This window comes from Manis javanica, chromosome 9 (assembly GCF_040802235.1).
Source record: "Manis javanica isolate MJ-LG chromosome 9, MJ_LKY, whole genome shotgun sequence".
Lineage (NCBI taxonomy): Eukaryota > Metazoa > Chordata > Mammalia > Pholidota > Manidae > Manis > Manis javanica.
Genome location: NC_133164.1, coordinates 61,893,803 through 61,918,987, shown reverse-complemented (window position 1 = coordinate 61,918,987; position 25,185 = coordinate 61,893,803). Strand labels below are relative to the sequence as shown.

Below are 25,185 nucleotides of genomic sequence, written 5' to 3'. Positions count from 1 at the left end.
GTAGCTTTTGAGCAACAAATTCATTCAGTAGTTGCTTTAAAGTCTTTTTCATGAAGTGCACAGGTCTTTATAAAATATATGTTCATTTTAAATAGTTTTGTAGATATTTATGTAAAACCATGAGTGGGTGGGGATCTCATTTTGTATGCTTTGTATCCTAGTGCCTAGCAAAATGCCTATTTGATGAATAAATGGGTTCAAGTATGAATAGCTAGACTTTGTTAGTTAAGAAAGCAACTGAGAGTGTTTTTAAGCTACCTTCTCCCATCATCCACTCAGCTGCAAAGTGAAAGTAAGAAGCTTAGGATAAAAAGCACATTAGTTCAAAGATACATTGTCAAGGAATTATACATTACAAAAAGTGTTCTTTGATTACCTACGGTGAAATTAGTGGAATTGAAAAAAGTCTCTTTTCCAAAGAGACATGCTGAGACTAAACAGCTTTGCATAAATGAGATCAATGAAAATTTGCTGAAGCAAAGTTGATTCATTTGCTTTCTGCAGTTTTCAAAACCACCAAAAGTTTCATTCATAACTTGTTCACTTGGAATTCATCACACATTTTCCAGTGGAACAATGCTGTAAATAAGAATTAGGTTCTTGGGTTAGTCTATCCTTTTTTTTTTGAATATCCTTTTTTTTTTAAACATATGAGGTTTGTAGTAAAGGGTCACAATATACAGCTATACAGTTTGCAAATTTCACAAAGGTCTGTAGCAACAGGGTGAAGGGATGGAAACCCCACAGTGCATGCAGTCAACCAGTGGAAGGGCCATGTTTTTTTGTAGTTTCCCTATAAGGAGGGTACCTTTTAGAATTTATCCTTTTGCAGGGGATTGCTTTTTTCAACTCTCATAAAGATGCGTCTGGTTTGTGCTAGAGGCTGCTTGTAACTGAACAATGAGTCAAGCAATAAACTAAGTATTACTTAGATGGGAATTTGAATTCTGAGTCCTCATGAAGGAAGCCAAACTCACATTTCTCCAGAGTTTGTTGCAGGAATAGGGACTCCTGATCCCTTTTCCTGTGTTTCATGGACACTTGGAGTGGAGCCTTCTCTGGTTCCTCTAGAACAGGAGGAGGCAGGGGAGGCTGGGAACTCTCGTGAGGACTGGGAGTTTGCAAACCAGTGGCTTCTGTTCCACAGAGTGGTTGACTAGAAGCTGTGGAGGTTAGAGTCTCTGTGGGGACTTAGGCTTTCGGAAATGCCAGGTTTGGTGTGTGAAGACTGGCTGTAAGTACCCAGGCTCTAAGAAATGGGGCAATATGGAGAGAGAGAGAGAGAGAGAGAGAGAGAGAGAGAGAGAGAGAGAGAGAGAGAGAGACAGAGAGAGACAGAGAGAGAGAGAGAGAGAGAGAGAGAGAGGGAGGGAGTGTGTGTGTGTGTGTGTGTGTGTGTGTGTGTGTGTGTGCGTGTGCACACACATGCACACGAGTATGTGTTAGAACTTTTCTGGGGAAGTAGGCAGCTGGTCCGCCCTGGCAAGGAGAATGCTATGGCGGGCACCCCGAGGTGTCTGTAGGGGAAGGGATGGATAGGTTGCCTCTCTCCACTGCTGCTGTGAGGAAGGGAGACTTGCAGTTCTCCGTGGGCTGTGGTGAGGACTCTCACTCCTGGTGGAAAGCGAGAAGATGAAGGTGCTGGTAATTCGTTTGTCTACATCCTTTCTTAGTCATTTTGAAGTCAATGAATTTCTGTAGCTGAACAATGAATTCTTATCATAGACCTCCATTTAAAACTGCTGTGAATCAGTATATTCTGTCTTCATTTGATCTTTCCTGGCTCTTTAGTATTCGAAAGCGAAGAAAGAAGGCATAAATCCTCAATTACACATTAGGATGGAGCTCTCCAAACTTAAGGAGACCAAGCCATATTCATTAGAACCCATTTCTAATTTAAAAATAATTTAAAAAATAATTTTGGGAAACAAGACACTTAGAGCTCACTTGGATGTGTGATATAGTAACAGTATTAATCAGTTGAATAATTCACATTAATCAGTCCTGCCTTGAAGTAAAATTATTAATCAGCTTGATGATCTAAGCAATCGTCTGAGGAAATGCGTTTGTCTTAGAAATTTAAAGTGATCATGGAAAAATTAAAAAGAGATAGAAAGCAAGCAAAAGAAAGGCATTCACGTTAGTTTTATTTCATTTATTTTTAATGCCATTCATTTATTCATCTGCTGCTCTGGAATGACCCTTGGCTTTGATGTGTAGTTCCGAACAAATAATTACCCTTCTTAAGTGTGTCCTTTTACTCCCACCTGGAGAGAAAGCTGTACATTAATGCATCAGGGGCATGGAAGGGCTCCCTTAAATTGTGTCCTTCTCCCAGATTTCCTTGGGTCTGCCCATTCGCAGGGGGGACAAAGTTGGTTTCCTCTGGAGACTAATACGTAGCATACAAGCCGAGGCTGTAGGTGACATTAAGTAGGCTTAACTGGAGGCAAGATCATCATTTCATTTGATTGTTTCAACCAAACAAGAGGAGAACATGAACAAATTCACACTATTCATTGCCCCTGAGAAGCTAAAAAGATGGTCAGTTGGATGGAAGGTTTTAGGTTTCCATGATAATGCAGAAACTCAACCATGTGGGAAAACTGAGGTGATACCCTTGTGATGAAGCATTCCTAAAAATCTTTGTGTACTCTCCTGATAATTAAAAAACTCTTTTCAGAGAGGTGGCTTTGGGATTAGAAGGGAACAGTGAGGGAGTGTTACCAAAGAAAAATTTTCAGAAATTATTTTATACCAAGTGATGATTATATCAACAAAATATTTGGGGCCCTTTTGTTAAAGAAAACAAACATCTAGTGACAGCATATTGTCAAAGGATGATATTGAGTACTTGAAGTGTTGTCCCAGTAGATTATGTCCCCTGTGATTTGGAGCCTGATTGGAGGTCCTTCCTGGTCCTCTTCCAGTCCAGGGCCCTGATGAGATCTATCATCTCCATTTAAATATGTCAGTTGTATTCATAGAATAGAGCAAGCAGTAATCACTACATAGTGTCAAAGCTATAGCTAAACACTGAGAAAAACCAAGCAAAATAAAAATTGTCCCTAAAGTAGATGGCATTCTTTTTCAATTCCAGCATCTGTCACTGCAGCTTTACGTCTCAGGGCATTGAAGTCATTGAGTCCTCCTCAGTAGGAAGGAAAATTGCAAATTAACCTTATTTTGCCAGAAAACAATTGAAGAATGCATTCATAGATAAATACAAAGCAAAGCAAAAAAATAGGATGTGGTGCATCAGCTAGCCATCAAGGTTGGGATGTACTGCTGTAGATTGGGGTTGATATTTTGGAGTCAATAACAAAATCTTTGAATGTTTGATCACTTCTCTCAAAGGCTGAACATTTTTAGAACACAATTTTCAGTTTATTTTTAAATTTCCATGTGTGTGGTGTGGCGCATGTGAAAGTTTGAGAACCTCAGAAAAATCTGGTCGAAAGAACCTGCTTAGGAGAGATCACAGGGGTGTGGATTTGGTTGACGACACAGGCTGTTGAATCCATCCAGAGAATTGTTTGTCTTCCATTTTTAGATGGCTTTAATTCCTCCAAATTGCTCCTTGAATAATAGGAAAAAGGCAATTTGAATTTCAGTGACAGATTGGACATAACAGGTTGCAACTATTAGGTCTAATTTTACCATACTGAGAAATAAAATTGCCTAAACATAAACATCGATCACTGATGCAGTAAATTAATTTGTACAGAAAAAGTAGTTTAACTGCAGTGCACATTAAACATAGAAAATTTTCAAAATTACTGCTCTCTGAATTAATTTGTACACTTGTTTACTTGTTAAAAGCATGCATAAATTCTTTTTTCTAAGGTAGTGTGTGTTTGAATTGAGTGAGAAAGTATACAAAGTGGCAAGAAATGTAGAGATGTGGGAGTCATACAAACTCACTTGAAAATAATTTTGTTTTCTGTCTTTCATTTTTGTGTTTTAGATGCTATTTAGAATGTGCCTCATTTTTTAATCTGTCCATAGGATCACTAAAGATGTGCTCATTGCTCCCTCATTATAATAAGATAAATGTGATGTTTTAACAGCCTTGACTTATGTTTGCTAACAATTGGAGGTGTGGAGCCATTAGGAGGGTTTTATGGTTCAGTTCCTCGGTGAGTTTGCATTCAAAGGAGTCCAAGGGCTTGGAACTTTTCACTTTACATTCATGAACAATCTGACATGGATGTCTTTGTATTTAACCCTTAAAAAAATCAGCGAATGCATTTCCATTGTTACCTGTAATTCTATTATGAGGAATGCATGGCAAAGTTTGGATAAGTATCTTTGTAGATCGTTGCAGCCACCGTGGAACTGGAGCTGGCCATGTGCTGCAGTTTGATACCATCTCCTGCCTACAGTGCTCAAGGACAGTGGTTCGATTCAAATACAATTCTGATAAGTGGCAGATTTTTGTGTCTTTAATGCCTTGACAAGGGCATCACTCTCAGGAGAGGGAGGTGAAACCGTTTGGATGAGGATTCTGTCCCTGCTCCTTTGTGCTGACACACTAAGATAATGGACAATTAAGAGAGCCTTCACCGCAGGTGAAAGGATGGGGTTATCACTAATAAAAGGAGCCCTTGGGGTGCTGGGGTATGAAGGAGAAGAGGAATGGGGATTTTTAAAAGGAATATAAAACACACAGATGAGACACCTAATAACTGTTCACATATTGCTCTTTCACATGTGGTGATGCTGAGTGATTGGAGTGCTCACTATTGCCTGCTGTAACTTTAAAAAAAATATCTGGTTCGTTGCATTTCACACAAACTGCTGTGGAGAACTTGTCCCTGTGCTAGCTTGCCTGTCTTGGAGTAGGTGAGCCCAGGTATTTATTAAGAGGCTTGTGATTGTGGAGTCCAGCTTTTAGACCACCTTCCCTGGGGTCCATGGGTTTGCAGATTGACTGGTGAGAGTCTAGGGCAACCTTGACTGCACTCCCTGGGGGCCCCAGCCCTCAGAGGGTCTGATTTATTGATCTGGGCTGTGCCCACTATTTTTAAAGACTCCTCAGATTATTCCAGTATGCACCAAGGTTGCAGGCTACTGTGACAGGGTTTGTAACAGAAGTATTGATTCCCTGCGTAGCTGGGTTCTGGGGCAGACTGATTCTTTAATACCTTTGAATAATGGCGAGTGTGCCTCTATTACAGAGTGTGTCGCTGCAGATGCCCCTAACAGCCACCTCGTGCTTAGGTCGACCTCACAGGTTAGCGTTCAGGCCCCCACTGTGTTACGATTCCAGCGTTCTTTTTTCCTAACAGATTACCGGAGCTTCCTCCTCCTGGCGCGGTAGGAGCACGGCCTGTGGTGGGGAGGCCTCTGGTCAGGCGAGCTCGCTGCCTCACTGCTCAGGGTTTTATGCAATTCAGGCCCAGCAACTCTGTGCCTGGTCTTCTTCATCTGATGGGGCAGATGTCCAGGGGGCCTGTAAATTACAGCCAAAAACTTCTCACACCATTTAGCCCTCATTAAAATGAGACAGTCCTGAGTATTTCTAAACTGAGTGTCAAAGAAACAGTTAACTGTTTTCTTTTGACTTAAACTTTCATTTGTCTCTAAGAGCCGATGACAGTAGAGTGCACTGCTCCTGATAAGTAGGGGCTCTCCTCAGCCTGAAGAGATGTGTGTGATAAGATAAGATGGCTTGAAAAAAAGAGAGCTTGAGGGAAAGGAATAGGAGAGGGAGAGAGAAAGTATGTGAACTGCTTTGACAAGGTGCCCACTGGTAGCCAGAGATAAGACACCTTGAGCTACTCTGAAGACGCCCAAACAGGATGTAAATGAAGCCAATAAAAATCATTTGACATCAAGCCCGTTTTCTACTCCCCTCCTCTTTCCAGCTCTGACAGCAGAAGGCTTAATTTACTGTATGGCGTACCCTACTGTCGTGCAGAACCCAGGAAGTTGCGGGAGACTGAGAGGAGCCAGTTCAAAAAACAAGATACCAACAATTTTTTGAGAGGTCCAGACTTAGGCCTTTAATCAGCAGTTCTGGCAATGCCTTCCTGCGTGAAGAAAGGAGTCCCTGATCCCCTACCCCACTTCCTGCTTCAGATACTCATTTGCTGTGTTTAGGTATGACAACCTTTTTCATATGAAATGGTCCCCAGGTTGACCTGCATTGCCAAGGATATAGATACTTCTCATCAAACTAATGCAGCTTAAAAGTAATTATCAGCAGAAGTTTAGGAGATAGACTTTTTCTCTGTATACCTTTGAAACAAGCTCTTTTCACTCACAACTCTGTATACTAATCAAGTAACACTCAGCCTTTGTGCAGTCGGAACTTTCTAAGTTCATAATGGGTGCTGTCTTTCGCTAGAAATCTACGAGTTACTGCCAACAACCCTCTTTTGCAGAGAGGAGGCGCCATCAGGAGCTAATCGAACATTACATTGTAAAAATTTGAAGCTTGGACTCCTGCTCAGAATGCTCATCCCTGTTTAGGGATGGCAAGGCAAAGGACCTGGTTTTCCTTCTGTAAAAGCTCTTCTTGGAAGATCTGGGATTCAGTTTGGTCTTTGAATACAGGGAGAGAAAGCCCTCCATCAGCATTGGTCTAGTGTGAACAACAGCTATCGAAAAGGGATAGCCACGTGTAGCAAACTCTAAGCAGCGGGCTTAAGATGCAGGGAAAATAAAAGATCCTACGTGGTTTTCGAACTTGAGAGTGCAAAGGAAGCAGTCAGAAGCCTGCAAAAAATGGGGATTTCTGGGCCCCATCCTGAGATGTTTAGAGTCGGTAGACCTGGGGCCGAGTTCAAAGGTTTGCCCCTCTCAGCAAACAGTTCAGGTCATTGGGGAGCAGGTGGTTGGTAGATGACACTCAGAAACCTGCCTGGTTCATCTTGTTGGGGACAGAGTCAGACTGTGGTTTTGTTGTATAGAGTCCTGGCAGCTGTGATAGTCCTTGGGGAGGGGTAGGTAGTTAGGGAAGGTGAGAAAGTGGCTTGTTGTATCCCTCATTGGGGTGAATGGCAGGAATGTGTTTCTAGAGGCAAGAGCACGAGAAAGTGAAGCCCTTGTTTGAGGAAATCTTTTCTTCTGCTTGTATCTGCCAGTATCTGTCCTGACCAAATCAGGATGGGAGGAAAAGAGGGAGGGAGACCCAGTGCTGAGGAGAACTGGAGGGGTGTGAGTATGTACGTCATTTTCTAGCTAGTAGCCAGAAGTGAAATTAAGTAAGAAACAGGGTTTTATGATTTGTCCACAGCAGGTTATAGGTTTGTAAAATTGTTGGGTGGATTTGTTTCCCTCTGCATATGTGTGTACACATATGTCAATTAGCATGAATTAGTTTTGTAATGGAAAAAACAACAACTTGTTTAACAAGAGAAAATGAACAATGTTAACACTTTTATTTTAACTTTATTCATTTACCCATTAAACACTAGGTCACCTGGTGGCATTTGAGGTGATGGTGGTTTTATAGGGAAGGGATAAGAGAAGGATGGACTTGAAGTTATATGATGCATAGACCAAGCTACTTGCCTGGGCACTGGGCACTTGGGTTTGGCTTTTAGTGCCAACATCAACTGTTGTCATCAATCCAGGATTATAACATGTCACTCATCTTCACTGACCTATATGTTCATCAGTAAAATAAGCACTTTTTTTTTTCTAAAAGCTGACGTCTCACAGATCTTAAATCTTACATTTCATATATATGAAAAGTTAGGAATGACAGCCTTGACTTCCTTTTCTCTGTGTAGGCTTCAGTCAAATTCACTTATTTTCTTTTCTTTGGTCCCTCAAGTCAGGCCCAGAGGTATGCATAACCCATACCAAACAGCAGCTGGTCATCTTAAGAGAATGAAGTAGAGCTCCGATGTGGGAGGAAGCTTTGTAAAGATTCAGAAACCAGTCCTTTCTTGCAGACAGCATTGAGCCAGTCAAGATCCCGTAATTGTGCTAGTAGGTTTTAAGTATATAAATATTAGAAACATGCCTTTGCAAGGGTCATACCAATAAGCCTTGGACATATACAGATGTCCATTGCTATCCATATCCCCCTTTCCAAGGGCAAAAACGTTGCCATAAATTTCACTATGAAAATAATCATTCAGAATTGGTGCTTTTCACATGAGGACTAAGCAGATACAGATCAAATACCTTATTATATGGCTAGAACTTCTTAATCTACTCTTAGTTAAATCATATCAGCGCATGAAGTTTTCAGTGGAATTATATGCACTCTAAAACATCTACCTTAGCATCACTATAAAAACAAAATCCAAACCAGTTCATTCTATCTTCTTTTTTATTGTTAACAGTCATATTAATATTTTTTAAGGAAAACATTTTGACAGTACCAGTCAAAATTGTGTACTCTGTGTGTGCACGTCTGTTCTTATGCAGAGTTGACTAAATGTGCAGAATAAATTAAACAATTTATGCTAACATAGTTTTTGAAATATTTTTGCTATTTCTCATTACAAAAGTGTTAATCACAGTCATCTGTCACTTATGAGTCAACACTCAGTCATGTCTTACACACTTCATTACAGGAAGATCTTTATGGTGCTATTGTCCTGTATGTTGGGTGTCCTGTATGTTGGGTGCCAGAGGAATGGGCATCGTGGGACAGCCGGGTCCTAATGGGATCTCCAACTATTGCCTGACTCCAACCAGCTTTATTACCTGACTTGTTGCTGTCGCCACACTGCCTTGGATCCGTATACTCTGTTCTGTTGTGTTAAAATTATCTTGGATGTAGGCAAAATGAAGTAGTATTACATGAAGGTGTCATGGGATTTTTGAGATTTGGCAAGATACTTCATCTCATTTACACATGCACACACCCACATATGTAAATTTATATAATTAAATATATACATTTATAATTTTATTAAATCAATGTAATTGTTCATGATACAATATATATTAATCAGTAAACAATAGCACCATAAAGATCTTCCCGTAATGAAGTGTGTAAGACATGACTGAGTGTTGACTCATAAGTGACAGATGACTGTGATTAACACTTTTGTAATGAGAAATAGCAAAAATATTTCAAAAACTATGTTAGCATAAATTGTTTAGTTTATTCTGCACATTTAGTCAACTCTGCATAAGAACAGACGTGCACACACAGAGTATACAATTTTGACTGGTACTGTCAAAATGTTTTCCTTAAAAAAAATTAACATGACTGTTAACAATAAAAAAGAAGATAGAATGAACTGGTTTGGATTTTGTTTTTATAGTGATGCTAAGGTAGATGTTCTAGGGAAGGGTAACCTGAACCAAAAGTGGGAAATAGAAAATAAAGGGAGAATAAGGTACCTGGAAAATCCATCAAATTGATAATCAGCTTATTTTCAGGATTGCCTCTTTGAAATTTTGCCTAATTAGGTAAATGGGAAAATCAGCCTAGGTGAATATGTGTATCTGATATTGTAGGACCTGTGTCGAAATATTTTGTCATACCCTTGTTAGAGTTATTTTCAGAAAATCATTTTGTCCTTTGCAGTTTACACAGAACTTTTGCAAACATTATCTCATTTGAAATAAAGGACTCCTTGTATCATTTTTATTACTTGGAATCCAACCTCACTTTTCAAACCATTTTTGTTTTACTATGTAAGTGTTACTGTAAGATTTAATGATGCTGTTGAAACAGCATAAGCATTCTGTCCTGTGAGCATGCATTGGTGATTTTTCCTTCCATGTAACTTGTTACCTATATAAAGTCTCAAGATAGTCCAGCATCCCCTGGGTTTTTTAATGCCACCATTGCGTATAACTTTCCCATAAGATGCATAAACCCGGATTGAGGAGCAAACAACACTGACTAATTTGTGTTGCACCTGCTGGGTGGTTGGCTAGGAGCACTCACTAGCTGTCTGCCTGGCTTTTACACTCCAGCCTGACAATCTGCATGAGTCAAAAATCTGTGCCTTAAAAATAAATAAATAAATAAATAAATAAATAAAGGATTTTTTGTCCCAGATGGTAAGTGTTCTTATCGTATTTTAGACACCTGAACATCAAAATCAAGAACACTGAGGTCCATTATATTATAATACCAAATGGATAATTGCAGTACCACTTCCCCCCTAAACTTTGTAACAGCTTTTTCTGTATTAGCACACCGTATTTATCACTTTACTGCACAATGAACCCACAGGGGGAGCTAATTGGTCATTAATTAAATTTTAGCCTTTCAACACTTTTGTATTCTCTAGTGGCTTTATCTGCAGTGAAGTATACAGTGTGGCCTTTTTAAACTGCTGAAAATTCACGTCAGCTTTCCTGCTACGGTGGATATAATACAGGTGAAATTCAGCTCAAGTGAACACCATTTCTGGACTGTTATAATTCCTTGTGACCAAAAGTTTACCAGCCTTGGAGAAAACTCACATGTTGGAAAAATATCCAGCACAGTTTAACATGCCAAAACATTCTGAGAGACCAGATTTCTCTTCGCATTAGAATTTGATCTCGTTGTTTGAAAATTCTAGTGGGTTGAGGCAGCTCTTCAAAAAACCATTAACGGGGTGGAATGAACTTGGTGAGGTCCCTCTTTCACCAATGAAGCCTTTTTCAAACTTAGTTTTTAAGTGGAAGAATCCTTTTTTACATTATGCTTTCCTAGTGAAGAGGTCAATTTAAACTTATTAATGATTCATGATAAATCATGGTAGCACTGAGAAATTTGTGGAGTATTTTTCAAAAGATGTGGCTATTCTTTTTTTGCAGCTTAACACGTATATTTCACATGAGCACAAAGGATGTTGAAGCAAAATAGAATTTGCCTCAAGAAATTTCTAAGCAAGTAAAATAGTGAGATTCAGGGCTGGTGTCAGAACTGTGGAAATGTGGCTTCAGTATTTTGAATGCAGGCCATTCCATCCATGCAGATCGTACTCCACTAACGAATTTGTGACAGCTTGCCTGTGTGTGCCACTATTAAGAAATGAGTTACTGCACACTGATTTTCAAGATAACGATAAGAACATTCAGAAGGGGTTTTTTTATGGTACGTTTGTTTAATTTTTTATTTTTAAGCAAAAATACTCTAAGTCTTTTGAAATTATTAGAATCTCTGTATGAAAAAAGCAACAACTGTATCATAGACAATTTTTCTTCCTTTTACTGTTTTCACATCTATCAGTTATAAGCTAAAGGTAACTTTGACTTTCATAGTAGTTGTAATTTTGTACCTTTGTATCTTGTAGCAGTTCAGACAGCTCTTTCCTATAATGTCATGTTGATTCTTATAATATTAACTATGAGGCCAGCTGGAATTTTTCTGATAATATGGACAAGCAAGCTGAAACTTTAAAAAAGCAAGTCATTTCTAGAGTTCATAAGCTAATATCAGATCTACACACATAGTAGGTGCTTTAGCAAATGTTGGTTAAATAAGTGAATGAATGAAATTAGCAGTGAAGAGCTGCTTCCAATTCTTTGTGGTATGGTCTTATATAAATACAAGAGTACAGAGTAACTGAAGCAAGTCTTCTAACTCAAAATAGTAGAGATAGAAAACAGACTTGGGAAATTCACTGTGCTCATGTCCATCATTATTAAAGGTAAGATAAACATACTCAGTAATGTAGAATGCTCAGTCACAGCACTGCCAACAGATGGGTACTACATGATTGCTGATTATGGACCACCAAGAGGTTGGCGCTTATCATTAGTTATACATATTTTTAAGTGAGCCAAAAGATAGAAAAAGCAAAGTAGTTCTCACCCCCCACATAATTGGAAACCACTTTCCTTCTGTCTGGCTTCAGAAACCCATCTCAAGTTCCATGAGCGAGACGCTGACTGTTCTTTAACTGGTTTCACGTCAGCTTTTTCCTCTGATTTGAGAGGCGGAGTTAAGTGTGAACTGCTTAAGAATGCACTGTTTTCTGTTTAATTTGGCCACAGAAGATGGAATTCATTGAGCTCCGTCTGTTCAAGTGAACTTTAAGCAACAGTAAGGAAAACATTTGTACTTTTCTCTGCACATGAAATAGCACCATGTCTGGTGAAAGAGAGAGCGTGGACCCAGGATCACCCAAGGAGGGCACTGGGGCGGTGGGGGGTGACAGGTCCTCATCTCTTCGGCTCGCTCATCGGAAGCACTAAAGGATTGTGGGGGACAGTGATCCTCCTTTTTATGAGAGAGTATTAAGAGGGGAAAAAAATGTGCTCTGATATATGGAATTCCTCTTAAGACTGTGGTAAAAAACCTACACCTCCAATTCCTGCTCTCCGTAGCACAGCTGCTGTCATTAAAGGGTAACCACCCTTTTCCCCCAGAACCTAACTGTTAATGCATTTAATTGATCCTTGTAGAACAGTTTGGAATATTAGAGAATTTAAAAGCATCTGTGAATTATAAATAATTTTAAAGTCCACATTTCTCTTTTGAACTTCCAGTAAAGAATATTCATTTTCAAGTTGGTAAATAAGTTACATGACAAAGGAGTGAATTCACTGTGGGACTGCTGATTATTTGGAAAAAAGGTATGGTAGTTATATTATGAAAGTTGCAGCTCTCCTGAAACTCTTGATGTTTCTATTGAGAACAGAAGGAGATGATAGTGTAATAATGCATAATGGTTTATTTAGATTGACCATATCCTTTGGCAATTTAAAACATTGCTTAAAAAAATGTATTGTGGTGTTTGGTTAGATGATTTTAAATATGATGCTGCAAAATTGTTACTGTAATGGCACTGGGTTAACATGACAAGAGTCCTTGTTACCTGTGTCTATTAAACACACTTTTCAAAATACTGTTCTCTTGAGTGGTGCCTAACTTCTCTCAGCATTTGTGCACACTTGTGTATCTCCCTTGGGAGTCTCAGTTTATCTTAAGGCGGTTCAGGTAGTTTTAATGAATGAAAAAAGGACTATGAACTCTATTTAATGTGAAAGTTCAGAACTGCTCCTATAGCATGCTGGCAGAAACAAGAATCATGTCAAGCCAGTGAAGAAAATAACCTGGACATTTGCTTTGGTCTCGCGTTTTAGCATATTGTTTTACACATTAGAAAAAAATCATCTACTAAATGAACTTATTTTGATATTAAATAATGCAATGACTGTATTGCATGTGTTTTAAGGAGACAGGTAATTTAAAAATTGCATACTTGGCTTCAGAATTACATAGCAAAATTCTTGTTCCAAGGTTGTCTGTAAAGACCCAAGATTATATCTTATGTATGATAATTTAATACTTGAAACATAGTCAGCATGGATTTATGGTCCATTAATTTTTAGATATCACCAACTATTTATATTTTATTTTCACGATGGCTGAATATGCAACTGTGAATGCTTGAGGCACTGTAGATTTCCACTGGGCCAATCTCTGACACTCATATTCCAGGTGTTCTATTAAAGGGAAGAAAATGTTAAAATACATTTATACTGTATACATAGAAGCTCACATGTGGAAACATAAATCCATGCAACACATAGAAATCTTTTTGTTTACATATGCAGCTTTTCTTCCAGCAATGGTAGGTGCCCTAGAAACATTCACTAATCTTTGTAACACCCCAGAGGGTAAGTAGCAAGAATTATTATCTTCATATTGCAGGTGAAATACCTAGGTAGGGGCAGATTAAATGACTTGGCCAGGTCACTCGCTAAGTCAGTTATGAAGCTAGAAATAAAACTCTAGACTCTTGACTTTCATTTCTCCTTCTGAGTCATTGCGCTCCTGAAAACAGAGGTACCAGACCTGTGAGTATCTGGGCTTCTTTTCCTCACTTGTAAAGTAACCACTGGTGTAAATTCTGCCCCTGTTAAGGACACCTTGCTGTGTGGTGTTTGCACACGCATGATACTGAGTCTCAAAGGGGCAGTTTAAAGAGTACTCTGCTATTACAGTGAATGAGCTCACATAGCAAAGGGGTATCAGTAAGCCAGCTTCTCGCAGGCCAAGCCCTGGTAAGAACTGAAAGTGTCAGAAGTTTCCATCGCCTAAGGATCTGGATAATTTCTTTAACATCTCCAGTGATTCGGTCCACCTTGTTACTTTAATTTTTTCCTAAATAATTTCAGATTGCCCGTATTGTTGGAAGCCAGCTTTCTAAGAGGCTTGCTGCCTGCCCTCAAGAAGCATATATCTTACGCTCGTGAAAACGTGCTGAAATGATACAAAGCATGCATTAGCATCACCCCCAAACCTTCCTGCACACCTCTCCCTCCTTCTTTGATCTTATTATTATTTTTATTAGCTTCATTGGTTAAACTTGAAAGCCAAGCGTGGCCAGGACCCTCAGCATCTGTCTCCCTTGGCAGGTTGTGCACTGGGACTTGGCGACCGAGGGGCTCTCGTCTGGGTGGGCACGTGCCTCTGTCCTGCCCCCACAGCCAGGGTAAAGTTGCGCCCTGTCCACGCTCTCCCCTCCCCAGGCTGGCAGGTGAGGGGGCGGCGGCTCATAGGACAAAGGTGCTTTGTGCTCTGGTGCCTTTTTTCTGCAGAATACCTCCTTCTAGTGTGACTTCACTTTTCTGTTAGGGAGCACTTTCCCCCATAAATAGGACTGAACAGGTGTTGCTGCGCCACTAACTGAGTTTCCAGCTGTCCTCCCCCCAACACAGACCCAGCAAAATCTGTTGTTTTGTCCTTGTAGGCAGACTAGAGAACCACCAAGCCTGAGTTGGAGGTCTTCCTTGCAGGATATGGCAGTTCTGGTGCCAGAAGATGGTCGGGAAAGCCTGGCCGTCTAACAAAGACAGGCTTCAGCGGCTGGGTGTAGTCCCGGTTCTGCATCCCCTTTGGCAGGAGCACAGAGGCCGCTGCAGTGTGGCCAGCCAGCAGAATTAGGAAATAAGGACCTCTTTTATTTACTCAGGCTGCTGAATCATGGGCATTCCTGTCTGCTTGGAGAAAAGTCAGGCGGCTCTACTTTCCACTGAAAGTCTCAGGAGTGTTTGAGACTTTCATCTCAGAGTGTTCACACACTTGTTTTAATGTGCTTTATGGAAATGGTGAAACTCCACAAGTACAGTTGCTGTAGAAAAACATCTGCACCAACTCCGCACACACATTTGCATCTTTAAATAGACATTAGACCACCAAGCTGGTTGCCAGCAGTTGTTCGTGTGTGTTTCCCGTGCTACAGAGCTATAGCTCTCTGAGAGTCAGCTAGTGTGAAGTGACTGATTCCAAAAATTAAAATTTAACATGGACATGTCAAGTACTTTCACACTGACATGCAGAAACCTTGCCCTAACACAGAGAGACGTTCCTGTAGGTAGCACTTGGCAAGTACTGAAGGGAAAAAGAGCCCAAGTTGATTCAGAAACTGGAGTGGGAAGACTCCTCCATGGTTTTCTCCATATGAAAAAAGAACCTGAGATTGCTTGAAGCTCTATCAGCCATTTAAACTTAGTTGGCGTCATGACTGCCAAAAACCTGATGTTAATGAGGATGGGTAGCTTCCAAAGACTTGGGTAGGCCTGGGAGGATGTTGTCAGGACCACCACCGTGAGAGGCTTGAGAGTCAGGTCTTGAGAGCCTGCGCCGGCCCCACTGGGGGGTGTCCTCAGGGAGCTCTGGGTGTGTCCTGGGCAGAATAGGTCCATTTATAGTTCTAGCAAGTGAGTGTTTTACAATTTCGATTTTAAAACAGAAATCAGCCTTTCATAAAGTCTTTATTTATTTTTCTACAAGTAGCATTCCCAGCTCAAACTTTCTACTTCTGTTCAATCTACTTGCTCCCCAGCCTCAGCCTTTCAAATTCGGTAGGCAATTTCCATAAATTTCCATGTATTTCAGTTACAAAGACACATCCTCTGTGATTATCACTTTTAACCCCCCAGGACCAAGTAATAGGAGCAGGAGAGAGAGAAGAAAAGAGGTTTCCAGCCCTCCTGAAGGCTGGCTTAAGTAAAAACTTGATCCTAACCCTCAGCTCACTTGACATGAGTTTGAGTTGAAATTTACAAGCTTAATTAAGAGAACAGTTATCTAATGGGGTAGTTGGGCGTGACCCACAGACAAGAGCCTGCCTTCAGCATGGTGTCCGGGACTGCACACTATGGTCTGTTGCTCTATAATTCTTCATACATTCGTATAATAATATATCATGCTTGGATACAACCTGCAATTTAATAATAAATTCACTTGCTAAATTTTTAGGCTCAACCATTATATTCTTCCAGCCCAGATTTCATGACAAATTCTGATTCACTGTTTTCCCCAACTGGACAAAGGAGATGATGTGTTTGAAAATATTTTTAAGGAAAAGAGTAGGATATAAGTCTAAAAGATAAATGTAAAATGTAGCAGATTTTTACCTAGAGGGCTGAGCAAATTTAATAAACAGTAATATTTTCTGTTAGTATTTTAAAACTTTAGCCTGTTTTAGAGATACCAACTTTGGTGACCTACAGTTTTTTTTTAAGGGAGAAGCTAGAATTATCATTGAGGTTTTTTGTTTTAAATTTTTAAAAACTGCTTTTCTGTCTGTTGGGGGTCGAGTCTATCTGTGTATTGTCTTTATATATGTTCACCTGTAAACTTAAATTATACCCACAATTCTCAGCCCCTTTATTATGGTGGAAATATGTTGGCTATAGACTCACATAAATGAGGATGCAAGATCATGCGGTTTCAACTTGTATTGCGAAGCTTTGTTGAAGTGGGCAGGGATCCAGGAATGGTGTTTGGTTGTTTTCTCAGAGTTAGATGGTTGCCATCTGGCATTGATAGTGAGATGGTGTTGTCATCAGTTTCTAGATGCAGGAAAGGAATGATCCTCATCTGTTTCCTGTGGATAAGCAAGAGGTTGATAATCTAGTAAAATCTTGTTACCTTAAAGAAAGCAGACGTGGAATTTGTTTACATAGCGCTCGCCTGTTTCTACTTTTATGTTAATACAGCATGCTAGTGACCTTTTAGCTTTGAAGAACTTAAACATTTATTTGATCATATTCTGATGGAATATTATTAGAATACTCTGATCATATTCTAACTGAACCTGTTATTCTCATAGAATCACTGCCCGCCCCAGCTCTGCTGGTTGGTTTGTCTGCATTTATGAAAAATCCTGCTCTTTGGGAGAGTGAAAAGGTCTTACGATTGCTTCTGATCTTGAATGATAGATTGTTTTGAAAAGCAAAAAAGAGGTTTTGCAACCTATGTGAAAAGGTCTTATTTTCCACTTGGATGCTAAGAAAGCAACAGAAGTAAGGGTGCACATTTGCTAAGAACATAGCTAAAAAAAAAAAAAAACCCTAATATAAGGTCGAGTTACTTTATGGATAACTTGCTCAGGTTATATCTGGCTTTCAGTCTTGTTTGTCTTCTCTTTGTTACTCATAAATCTTTCAGCATTTACCATAATCATTTATCACTTTTCCTGTTTCCAGTTTTTCACAAGTTGCTTTGTCTTTGCTCACCTCAAAGTGCAGGTCCTGTTTGGCTAAGGAAGTTCATGCTGCTGAAGCTTTTGCAAAAGGAAGAAATGGTGGGCCACCTCTTGAACTTTCCAAACAAGATACACTGTTACAATCTGGCTCTTGTGAAACTCTCATTTTTTCTTGATCCTGGCTGATCCTAGCTACATGTAATATCTAGCCATACCCTTCTAACATTTAATAATCCATTTTCTGGCCTATGGTATTCGAATCTTTCAGTTATTGAAGAAATCCTGGTTGTCTTTCATTACACAAGATGTAATTATTATTGTGTTTTCTGTCGTCTTTCATGTGCTTACTTTTTAATATTTTTTTGCTGAAAGCAATAAGGTCTGTATCAATAAGAACCCCATAAAAGATTTTGGTCTTCAGAATTGCCTTTTTATATAAAAACAAGCAAAATGCAGAGGGAATTTTTTATTAAATATTAGACATCTGGGTTGACTGCATTAATTTTAAATCATTCCTATAATATTTCCTCTTTTCATTTGGTTCTTCAGATGCTCACATAATATGCAAATCATTTTAGAATGAATACAGGAGAAACATTAAATATATTAAAATCTGCATTTTAATAAAATTGTCAATGTGTAATATATACCTTGCTTCTAAGGAAGAATGATAAAAAGTAATAAAAGGGTAATTTAGACAAGGAACTATTTAATATCTTTTTATATTTTACAACCCAGTAAAAAGTAAATGTAGAATAAAAGCTTTGGGCTCAGAGTTGAAAGGATTCCACTCAAATGTTCTCCCCTCCATTTTCTTTTTATTTATTTTTTTAATCTGAAAGGTTCTGGATGGTCTAACTATGTGGAGTTGTTGAACTGGTACAGCAACCTCATTCCTGAATTCTCAACACGTAAAATGAAACGTGCCATGTCTTCTTGTTGCAGATGGAGTGGATGTTGAAGATGATCCCACTTGCTCATGGCCAGCTTCCTCACCTTCCAGCAAGGACCAGACTTCCCCAAGCCACGGAGAAGGCTGCGATTTTGGGGAGGAAGAAGGTGGCCCTGGACTCCCATATCCATGCCAGTTTTGTGACAAGTCGTTTAGCCGCCTCAGCTACCTAAAGCACCATGAGCAGAGTCACAGCGACAAACTGCCTTTCAAATGCACCTATTGCAGTCGGCTGTTCAAACACAAGCGGAGCCGCGATCGCCATATCAAACTGCACACCGGGGACAAGAAGTACCATTGCAGTGAATGTGACGCTGCGTTCTCCAGAAGTGACCACCTGAAGATCCACTTAAAGACTCACACGTCCAACAAGCCATATAAATGTGCCATTTGTCGCCGCGGGTTCCTGTCCTCCAGCTCCTTACACGGACACATGCAGGTTCACGAGAGGAACAAGGACGGCTCCCAGTCCAGTTCCAGGATGGAGGACTGGAAGATGAAGGACACTCAGAAGTGCAGTCAGTGCGAGGAAGGCTTCGACTTCCCGGAAGACCTCCAGAAGCACATTGCAGAGTGTCACCCTGAATGCTCCCCAAATGAGGACCGAGCGGCCCTCCAGTGCATCTACTGCCATGAGCTCTTTGTAGAGGAGACCTCCCTCATGAACCACATGGAGCAGTTGCACGGCGGAGAGAAGAAGAACTCTTGTAGCATTTGTTCGGAGAGTTTCCACACGGTTGAGGATCTGTACAGCCACATGGATAGTCACCAGCAGCCAGAGTCGTGCAATCACAGCAACAGCCCTTCCCTCGTCACAGTGGGCTACACCTCCGTGTCCAGCACGACCCCAGATTCCAACCTCTCAGTGGACAGCTCAACCATGGTGGAAGCTGCCCCGCCAATCCCAAAGAGTCGAGGGAGGAAGCGGGCTGCTCAGCAAACCCCTGACATGACTGTTCCCTCGAGTAAACAAGCGAAAGTTACCTACAGCTGTATTTACTGCAACAAGCAGTTATTTTCGAGTCTGGCAGTTCTGCAGATTCACCTGAAAACTATGCATTTAGATAAGCCAGAACAGGCCCACATTTGTCAGTATTGCTTGGAAGTATTGCCCTCGCTCTATAACCTAAATGAACACCTTAAGCAAGTGCATGAAGCTCAGGACCCAGGTCTGCTCGTTTCTGCCATGCCTGCCATAGTCTACCAGTGCAACTTCTGCTCTGAAGTTGTCAATGACCTCAACACTCTTCAGGAACACATCCGATGTTCTCATGGATTTGCGAATCCTGCAGCTAAGGATAGCAATGCATTCTTTTGTCCCCATTGCTACATGGGGTTTCTTACTGACTCTTCCCTTGAAGAGCATATAAGACAGGTCCACTGTGACCTCAGTGGCTCCCGATTTGGGTCTCCAGTGCTTGGGACTCCAAAAGAACCAGTAGTAGAAGTCTATTCTTGTTCCTATTGTACAAATTCACCAATCTTCAACAGCGTTCTTAAGCTGAACAAGCACATCAAAGAGAATCATAAAAACATTCCCTTGGCCCTGAATTATATTCACAATGGGAAAAAATCTAGGGCCTTGAGCCCACTCTCTCCCATGGCCATAGAGCAGACATCTCTTAAGATGATGCAGGCAGTGGGTGGTGCACCTGCACGTCCGGCTGGAGAATATATCTGTAATCAGTGTGGTGCTAAGTACACGTCCTTGGACAGCTTTCAGACTCACCTAAAAACTCATCTTGACACTGTGCTTCCAAAATTGACCTGTCCTCAGTGCAACAAGGAATTCCCCAACCAAGAATCCTTGCTGAAGCACGTCACCATTCATTTTATGATCACCTCCACATATTACATCTGCGAGAGTTGCGATAAGCAGTTCACATCAGTGGACGACCTTCAGAAACACCTGTTGGATATGCACACATTTGTCTTCTTCCGCTGCACCCTGTGCCAGGAAGTTTTTGACTCCAAAGTCTCCATTCAGCTCCACTTGGCTGTGAAGCACAGTAATGAAAAGAAAGTCTACAGGTGCACATCTTGCAACTGGGACTTCCGCAATGAGACTGACCTGCAGCTCCATGTGAAACACAACCACCTGGAAAATCAAGGGAAAGTGCACAAGTGCATTTTCTGTGGAGAGTCTTTCGGCACCGAGGTGGAGCTGCAGTGCCACATCACCACTCACAGCAAGAAGTACAACTGCAAGTTCTGCAGCAAAGCCTTTCACGCCATCATCTTGCTGGAGAAACACTTGCGGGAGAAGCACTGTGTGTTCGAAACCAAGACTCCTAACTGTGGAGCCAACGGAGCCTCTGAGCAAGTGCAGAAGGAGGAGGTGGAGCTGCAGACCTTGCTGACCAACAGCCAGGAGTCCCACAACAGTCACGATGGGAGCGAAGAAGATGTGGACACCTCGGAGCCTATGTATGGGTGTGACATTTGTGGGGCAGCCTACACGATGGAAACGCTGCTGCAGAACCACCAGCTGCGAGACCACAACATCAGACCCGGAGAGAGCGCTATCGTGAAGAAGAAAGCTGAGCTCATCAAAGGGAATTACAAGTGTAATGTGTGCTCTCGAACCTTCTTCTCTGAAAATGGTCTCCGTGAACATATGCAGACCCACCTAGGCCCTGTCAAACACTACATGTGCCCTATTTGTGGGGAGCGGTTTCCTTCTCTCTTAACTCTTACTGAACACAAAGTCACACATAGTAAGAGTCTCGATACTGGAAACTGCCGGATTTGCAAGATGCCTCTGCAGAGTGAAGAGGAGTTTTTAGAGCATTGCCAAATGCACCCTGACTTGAGGAACTCCCTGACAGGATTTCGCTGTGTGGTCTGCATGCAGACAGTGACCTCCACCTTAGAACTCAAAATCCACGGCACATTCCACATGCAGAAGACAGGGAACGGGTCTGCAGTCCAGACCACAGGGCGTGGCCAGCACATTCAGAAACTGTACAAGTGTGCATCTTGCCTCAAAGAATTTCGTTCCAAGCAAGACCTGGTGAAACTTGACATCAATGGCCTGCCCTATGGTCTGTGTGCTGGCTGCGTCAATCTCAGTAAGAGCAGCAGCCCAGGAGTCAACATGCTTCCCGGCACAAACAGGCCAGGCTTGGGCCAGAACGAAAATCTGAGTGCCATTGAGGGTAAAGGCAAGGCAGGGGGACCGAAGACTCGCTGTTCTAGCTGCAATGTTAAGTTTGAGTCTGAAAGCGAACTCCAGAACCACATTCAAACGGTCCACCGAGAGCTCGTGCCAGATAGCAACAGCGCGCAGTTAAAAACTCCGCAAGTATCGCCAATGCCCAGAATCAGCCCGTCCCAGTCGGATGAGGTAACTTGCCTTTTTAATGTTTGCTATTTAACCTCCTCAAGAAACTGCACTTTATGTTTACACCTTCCTCAGCTTTCCTTATTGTCATATGCCAAGAGATGCTTAGATTGAAATGCACTGGTGTTTTCTCCCCCCCGTAGCCATTAGCCAGCAATTACGTGCTTCTCAATAAGCAGCGTTTTGGCTTGCATGGTGGAAAATAGGACTAATTCCAGGCTCCCTAGGATATTGCCTTCCCTGTGACTGAAGAGACCAGCGCTATTCCAACATCACTGAGATCTGGAATCTCAGCATAGCTTCACCGCGAGTTGAAATCCCCAGCTATGACTTGTGTGTGTGGCAGAGAGATGATGACATAAAAGTAAGATACTTTGAGCCAACACACTGGCTTAGAGTAAATTAAAAACAATATATATGTATTTGTGGATAACAAATTGGGCAGACGGGGTTTTGTAATACCATGTTGTATATACTCACTGTGTTCCTTTGTCTTCTGGGCAGTGAGGAAAATAGTTTCTCATGACAGGAATTTTTTAAAAAGCCCCTATGTTTATTAAGCACCATATGTCCAACACCATTTTTAAAGGCCCTATCCACCAGTCTTCACTCTCCAGGTTTCAGTTTCAAAATGAATGTATGTGGTGGTTTTTTACCTCAGTTTAAGAGTAGCATTGTGTGTTCTTTGCCACAGTAGGAACAAAAAACCGAGTTCATGTACAATGAAATTGTTGGTAAGCCATCACTCCTTGAAACTGAGCAGAGGATGGCTCATTTTATCATAATTTCTTTATGCTTCATCACCTGGTTTCTAAAAGCTATTTCCACTTCCCTACCTGCCCTATCTGGAGCTCCATCCAAATGAAAACCCCAGGGAGATCCGTCTCTCTTCAGTTTGGGGGTCACTGCAGTTTCCTTATCTTGTCTCTGCACTCACCCCCTCCTGGAGGCCCCGCGGTGTCTCCCTGCAGATAGCCACCAGTCAGCTGGTGGGGGAGAGCCCAGAAGACCCGGCTGGCGCCCATCCTCAGGAATGCGGCATCCGCATGACCGGCAGACTCCCACACTTTGAAGCTGCTGTCCCTTCTCTCCTCCCCAAGTAAATTCCACACCGTTCTCTCATTTCCATAACTGAAATCCTTTCAAATTGATGAGGACAGCTGGGGGGACAGTTTTGACAACGGCTCATGACTCATGTGTTGGATCAAGTAGTCTTTTGAAAAAAATATGGGCAGTTATAATTATATGAAATGAATTATTTTTCTCAACTTTTTGTTTCAAACTTGTTTAGTGCTATGGAAAAGTTAAAGGAATAACACAATGAACTTGTGTTTGTTTGCATATCCATAGCACATATTTCCCAGATACGAACATTTTGTCACATTTCTCTGTCTTTGCAACCTTCAGGTTAATACCTGAGCTACATGATGTAAGTTTCAGATGTCATAATATCACCTAAGAATAAGGACATTTTCTTATTTATCCATAATATCATTAGCTAAGGCAATAAACTAAATCAGCTAAATAAATAATTCTATAATACAGTCTATAAGATGTCCCATATTCAGGTCTCCTCAATTGTCCCCAAAATGTCTTATTTTTTTTAATGCTTATGAATGAGAATTTTAGAAAAACGTTTATGCAGAAAACTACTCTCTCTTTTTAAAAGAATTTTGCTATGCCTAAGATATACAGAGAAGTTTGTATATTCATGTTTAATTTAAATAGAGTATGCAATTGATTTGGAATGACTGTGTGTACATGCATGTGTGTGTGTGTGTGTGTGTGTGTGTGTGTGTGAAAGAGAAAGAACAAGAGGGAGAGAGAGTATGTGAGTGTGGTGGTATGTAGTCACTGAAAATCAAGCAAAGCTGGGCTCTTGTTTCTTAATAGGTTTTGTGGAGAGCATATGCCTGTTTCTTCTTATCTGTTCCTGATATTTCCAAAATGCTATACATTATAATAACATTTGAAGTGAGATATTCTTAAAACTAAGGAGAACATATAAATAGTCTTTCACAAAAACTTGGTTAGAGTTACTTGATTAGGAGAATTTATCTTTAAGGGATAGTCAAGTTTTTACTGACACCTAAAATTTTAATGATAATTATAAAGTTTAATTTCATCCTGCACTTCCATAGAATAATATATAAAATATTTTTAAAGTGCTTTTTAGTTTATTTCTCACAATGCTGTTTCTAAAGCATCTGCTGACAGTTGAAAGTGATGCCTTGTGAAGGATTCCTCCTTGTTAACTGTGATTAATAAATAAGAGCTTGTAGCAGTGCCCTTAACTGACCAGATATTAGGATTCAGTTATACATATTTCCTATGCGCTTTCACTAACTGGCAAAACGTTTTCATCATTGTTACCCTTTTTTCTTCATTATACTATTTGTCATAAAATTTTATGTGCACACTTCCTTTCTGATACTCTCTACAGTTAAAAATGTACGGTAGACTATATTATTTGGACTTGATGTAGAAAATTATTGAAACATGTAGAATTTTACAAAAAAAGAAAACTAAAAATAATGCATCAGCAGTGAAAAAGATAGATAATAAATATGAATTCGTTCACATTCTCTGTTAGTCAAATTCAGCTTCTGAATAAATACGAATTTGTTCACATTCTCTGTTAGTCAAATTCAGCTTCTGTGACTTCTTGTTATGAGTATTGTGTAAATTTTTCAACACTAGGCAGAAGAGAAGTTGTTCTGTAACTTGTTGCAGGCATGCCTTGTGGGAATAAATTTTATCACAAAAAGAAGTATGACATGTATGTTTATTGGCTTAGATGTCCTAGGTAGGAGTTGAAGGGCTTAGTGATGTAGGGGGTATTTTCATCTCTTCTTGCTGAGGACTGAAACTTCAGAAGAAAAAAGAAGACCACAGGAGATAATAAACCTGGATACACAGATATTGTCAAGAAAAAGATTAGATTTTTGTGGACAATGACTTATGATCACATAAAGGTGTTGGTAGATGCTGGAATGTATCTTGCAATGACTCAGAGAAGTGTTATTTGGTTGAGACTAGAATACCTACATAAAAGGGATTTAGATATAATCTAGGGAAGGATAAATATTATGTAAATCCATATAATCCAAAAAATGAATGAGAGACAAGACATGTGACACTTAAAGACAATAATAGGGAAATGTCATGTGATGGAGAAATTTGGAATTGAAGACAGAAGATCTGAATGGGAATCCCATTTCTTCTGCCTAATACTTTCTGAGTTTGTGAAAAATGTTTTATTTGTGCCCAAATCCTCCAATTATTAATCTAAATTCACTGTGGAAACTGTTTTGAATAAAGTATTGGGGGAACCCACTAATTTCCCTTTGATCCTCAATAGTTGAGTATGATATAAATTTATACGTAACATACAATGATTCTGTATATGATAGAAATAATTTGAGGCAAGAAGAATGCTGGCCATCTAGATGTTTCCACACATGAAGCACTTTGCAGAGTTACTGACATTTAGTATGTATTGAATAAATGTTTTTCTGGCATTCCCTGGC

At 40.4% G+C, this 25,185-nt stretch overlaps 1 protein-coding gene across 7 annotated transcripts in view; it reads left to right on the top strand.

The window, feature by feature from the left end:
* The window catches only part of ZNF521 (zinc finger protein 521), a 263,566-nt gene that overhangs the window by 93,106 nt on the left and 145,275 nt on the right, over nucleotides 1-25,185 (top strand). For all 7 annotated transcript variants that reach the window (XR_012121096.1, XR_012121095.1, XM_017640229.3 and 4 more), the window contains one exon: nucleotides 18,306-21,658. Coding sequence is in view for 5 of the 7 variants with exons in the window: in XM_037025476.2 (XP_036881371.1) it covers nucleotides 18,306-21,658 (3,353 nt within the window). In the remaining 2 variants the exon portion in view is untranslated. The remainder of the gene's footprint in view (nucleotides 1-18,305; nucleotides 21,659-25,185) is intronic.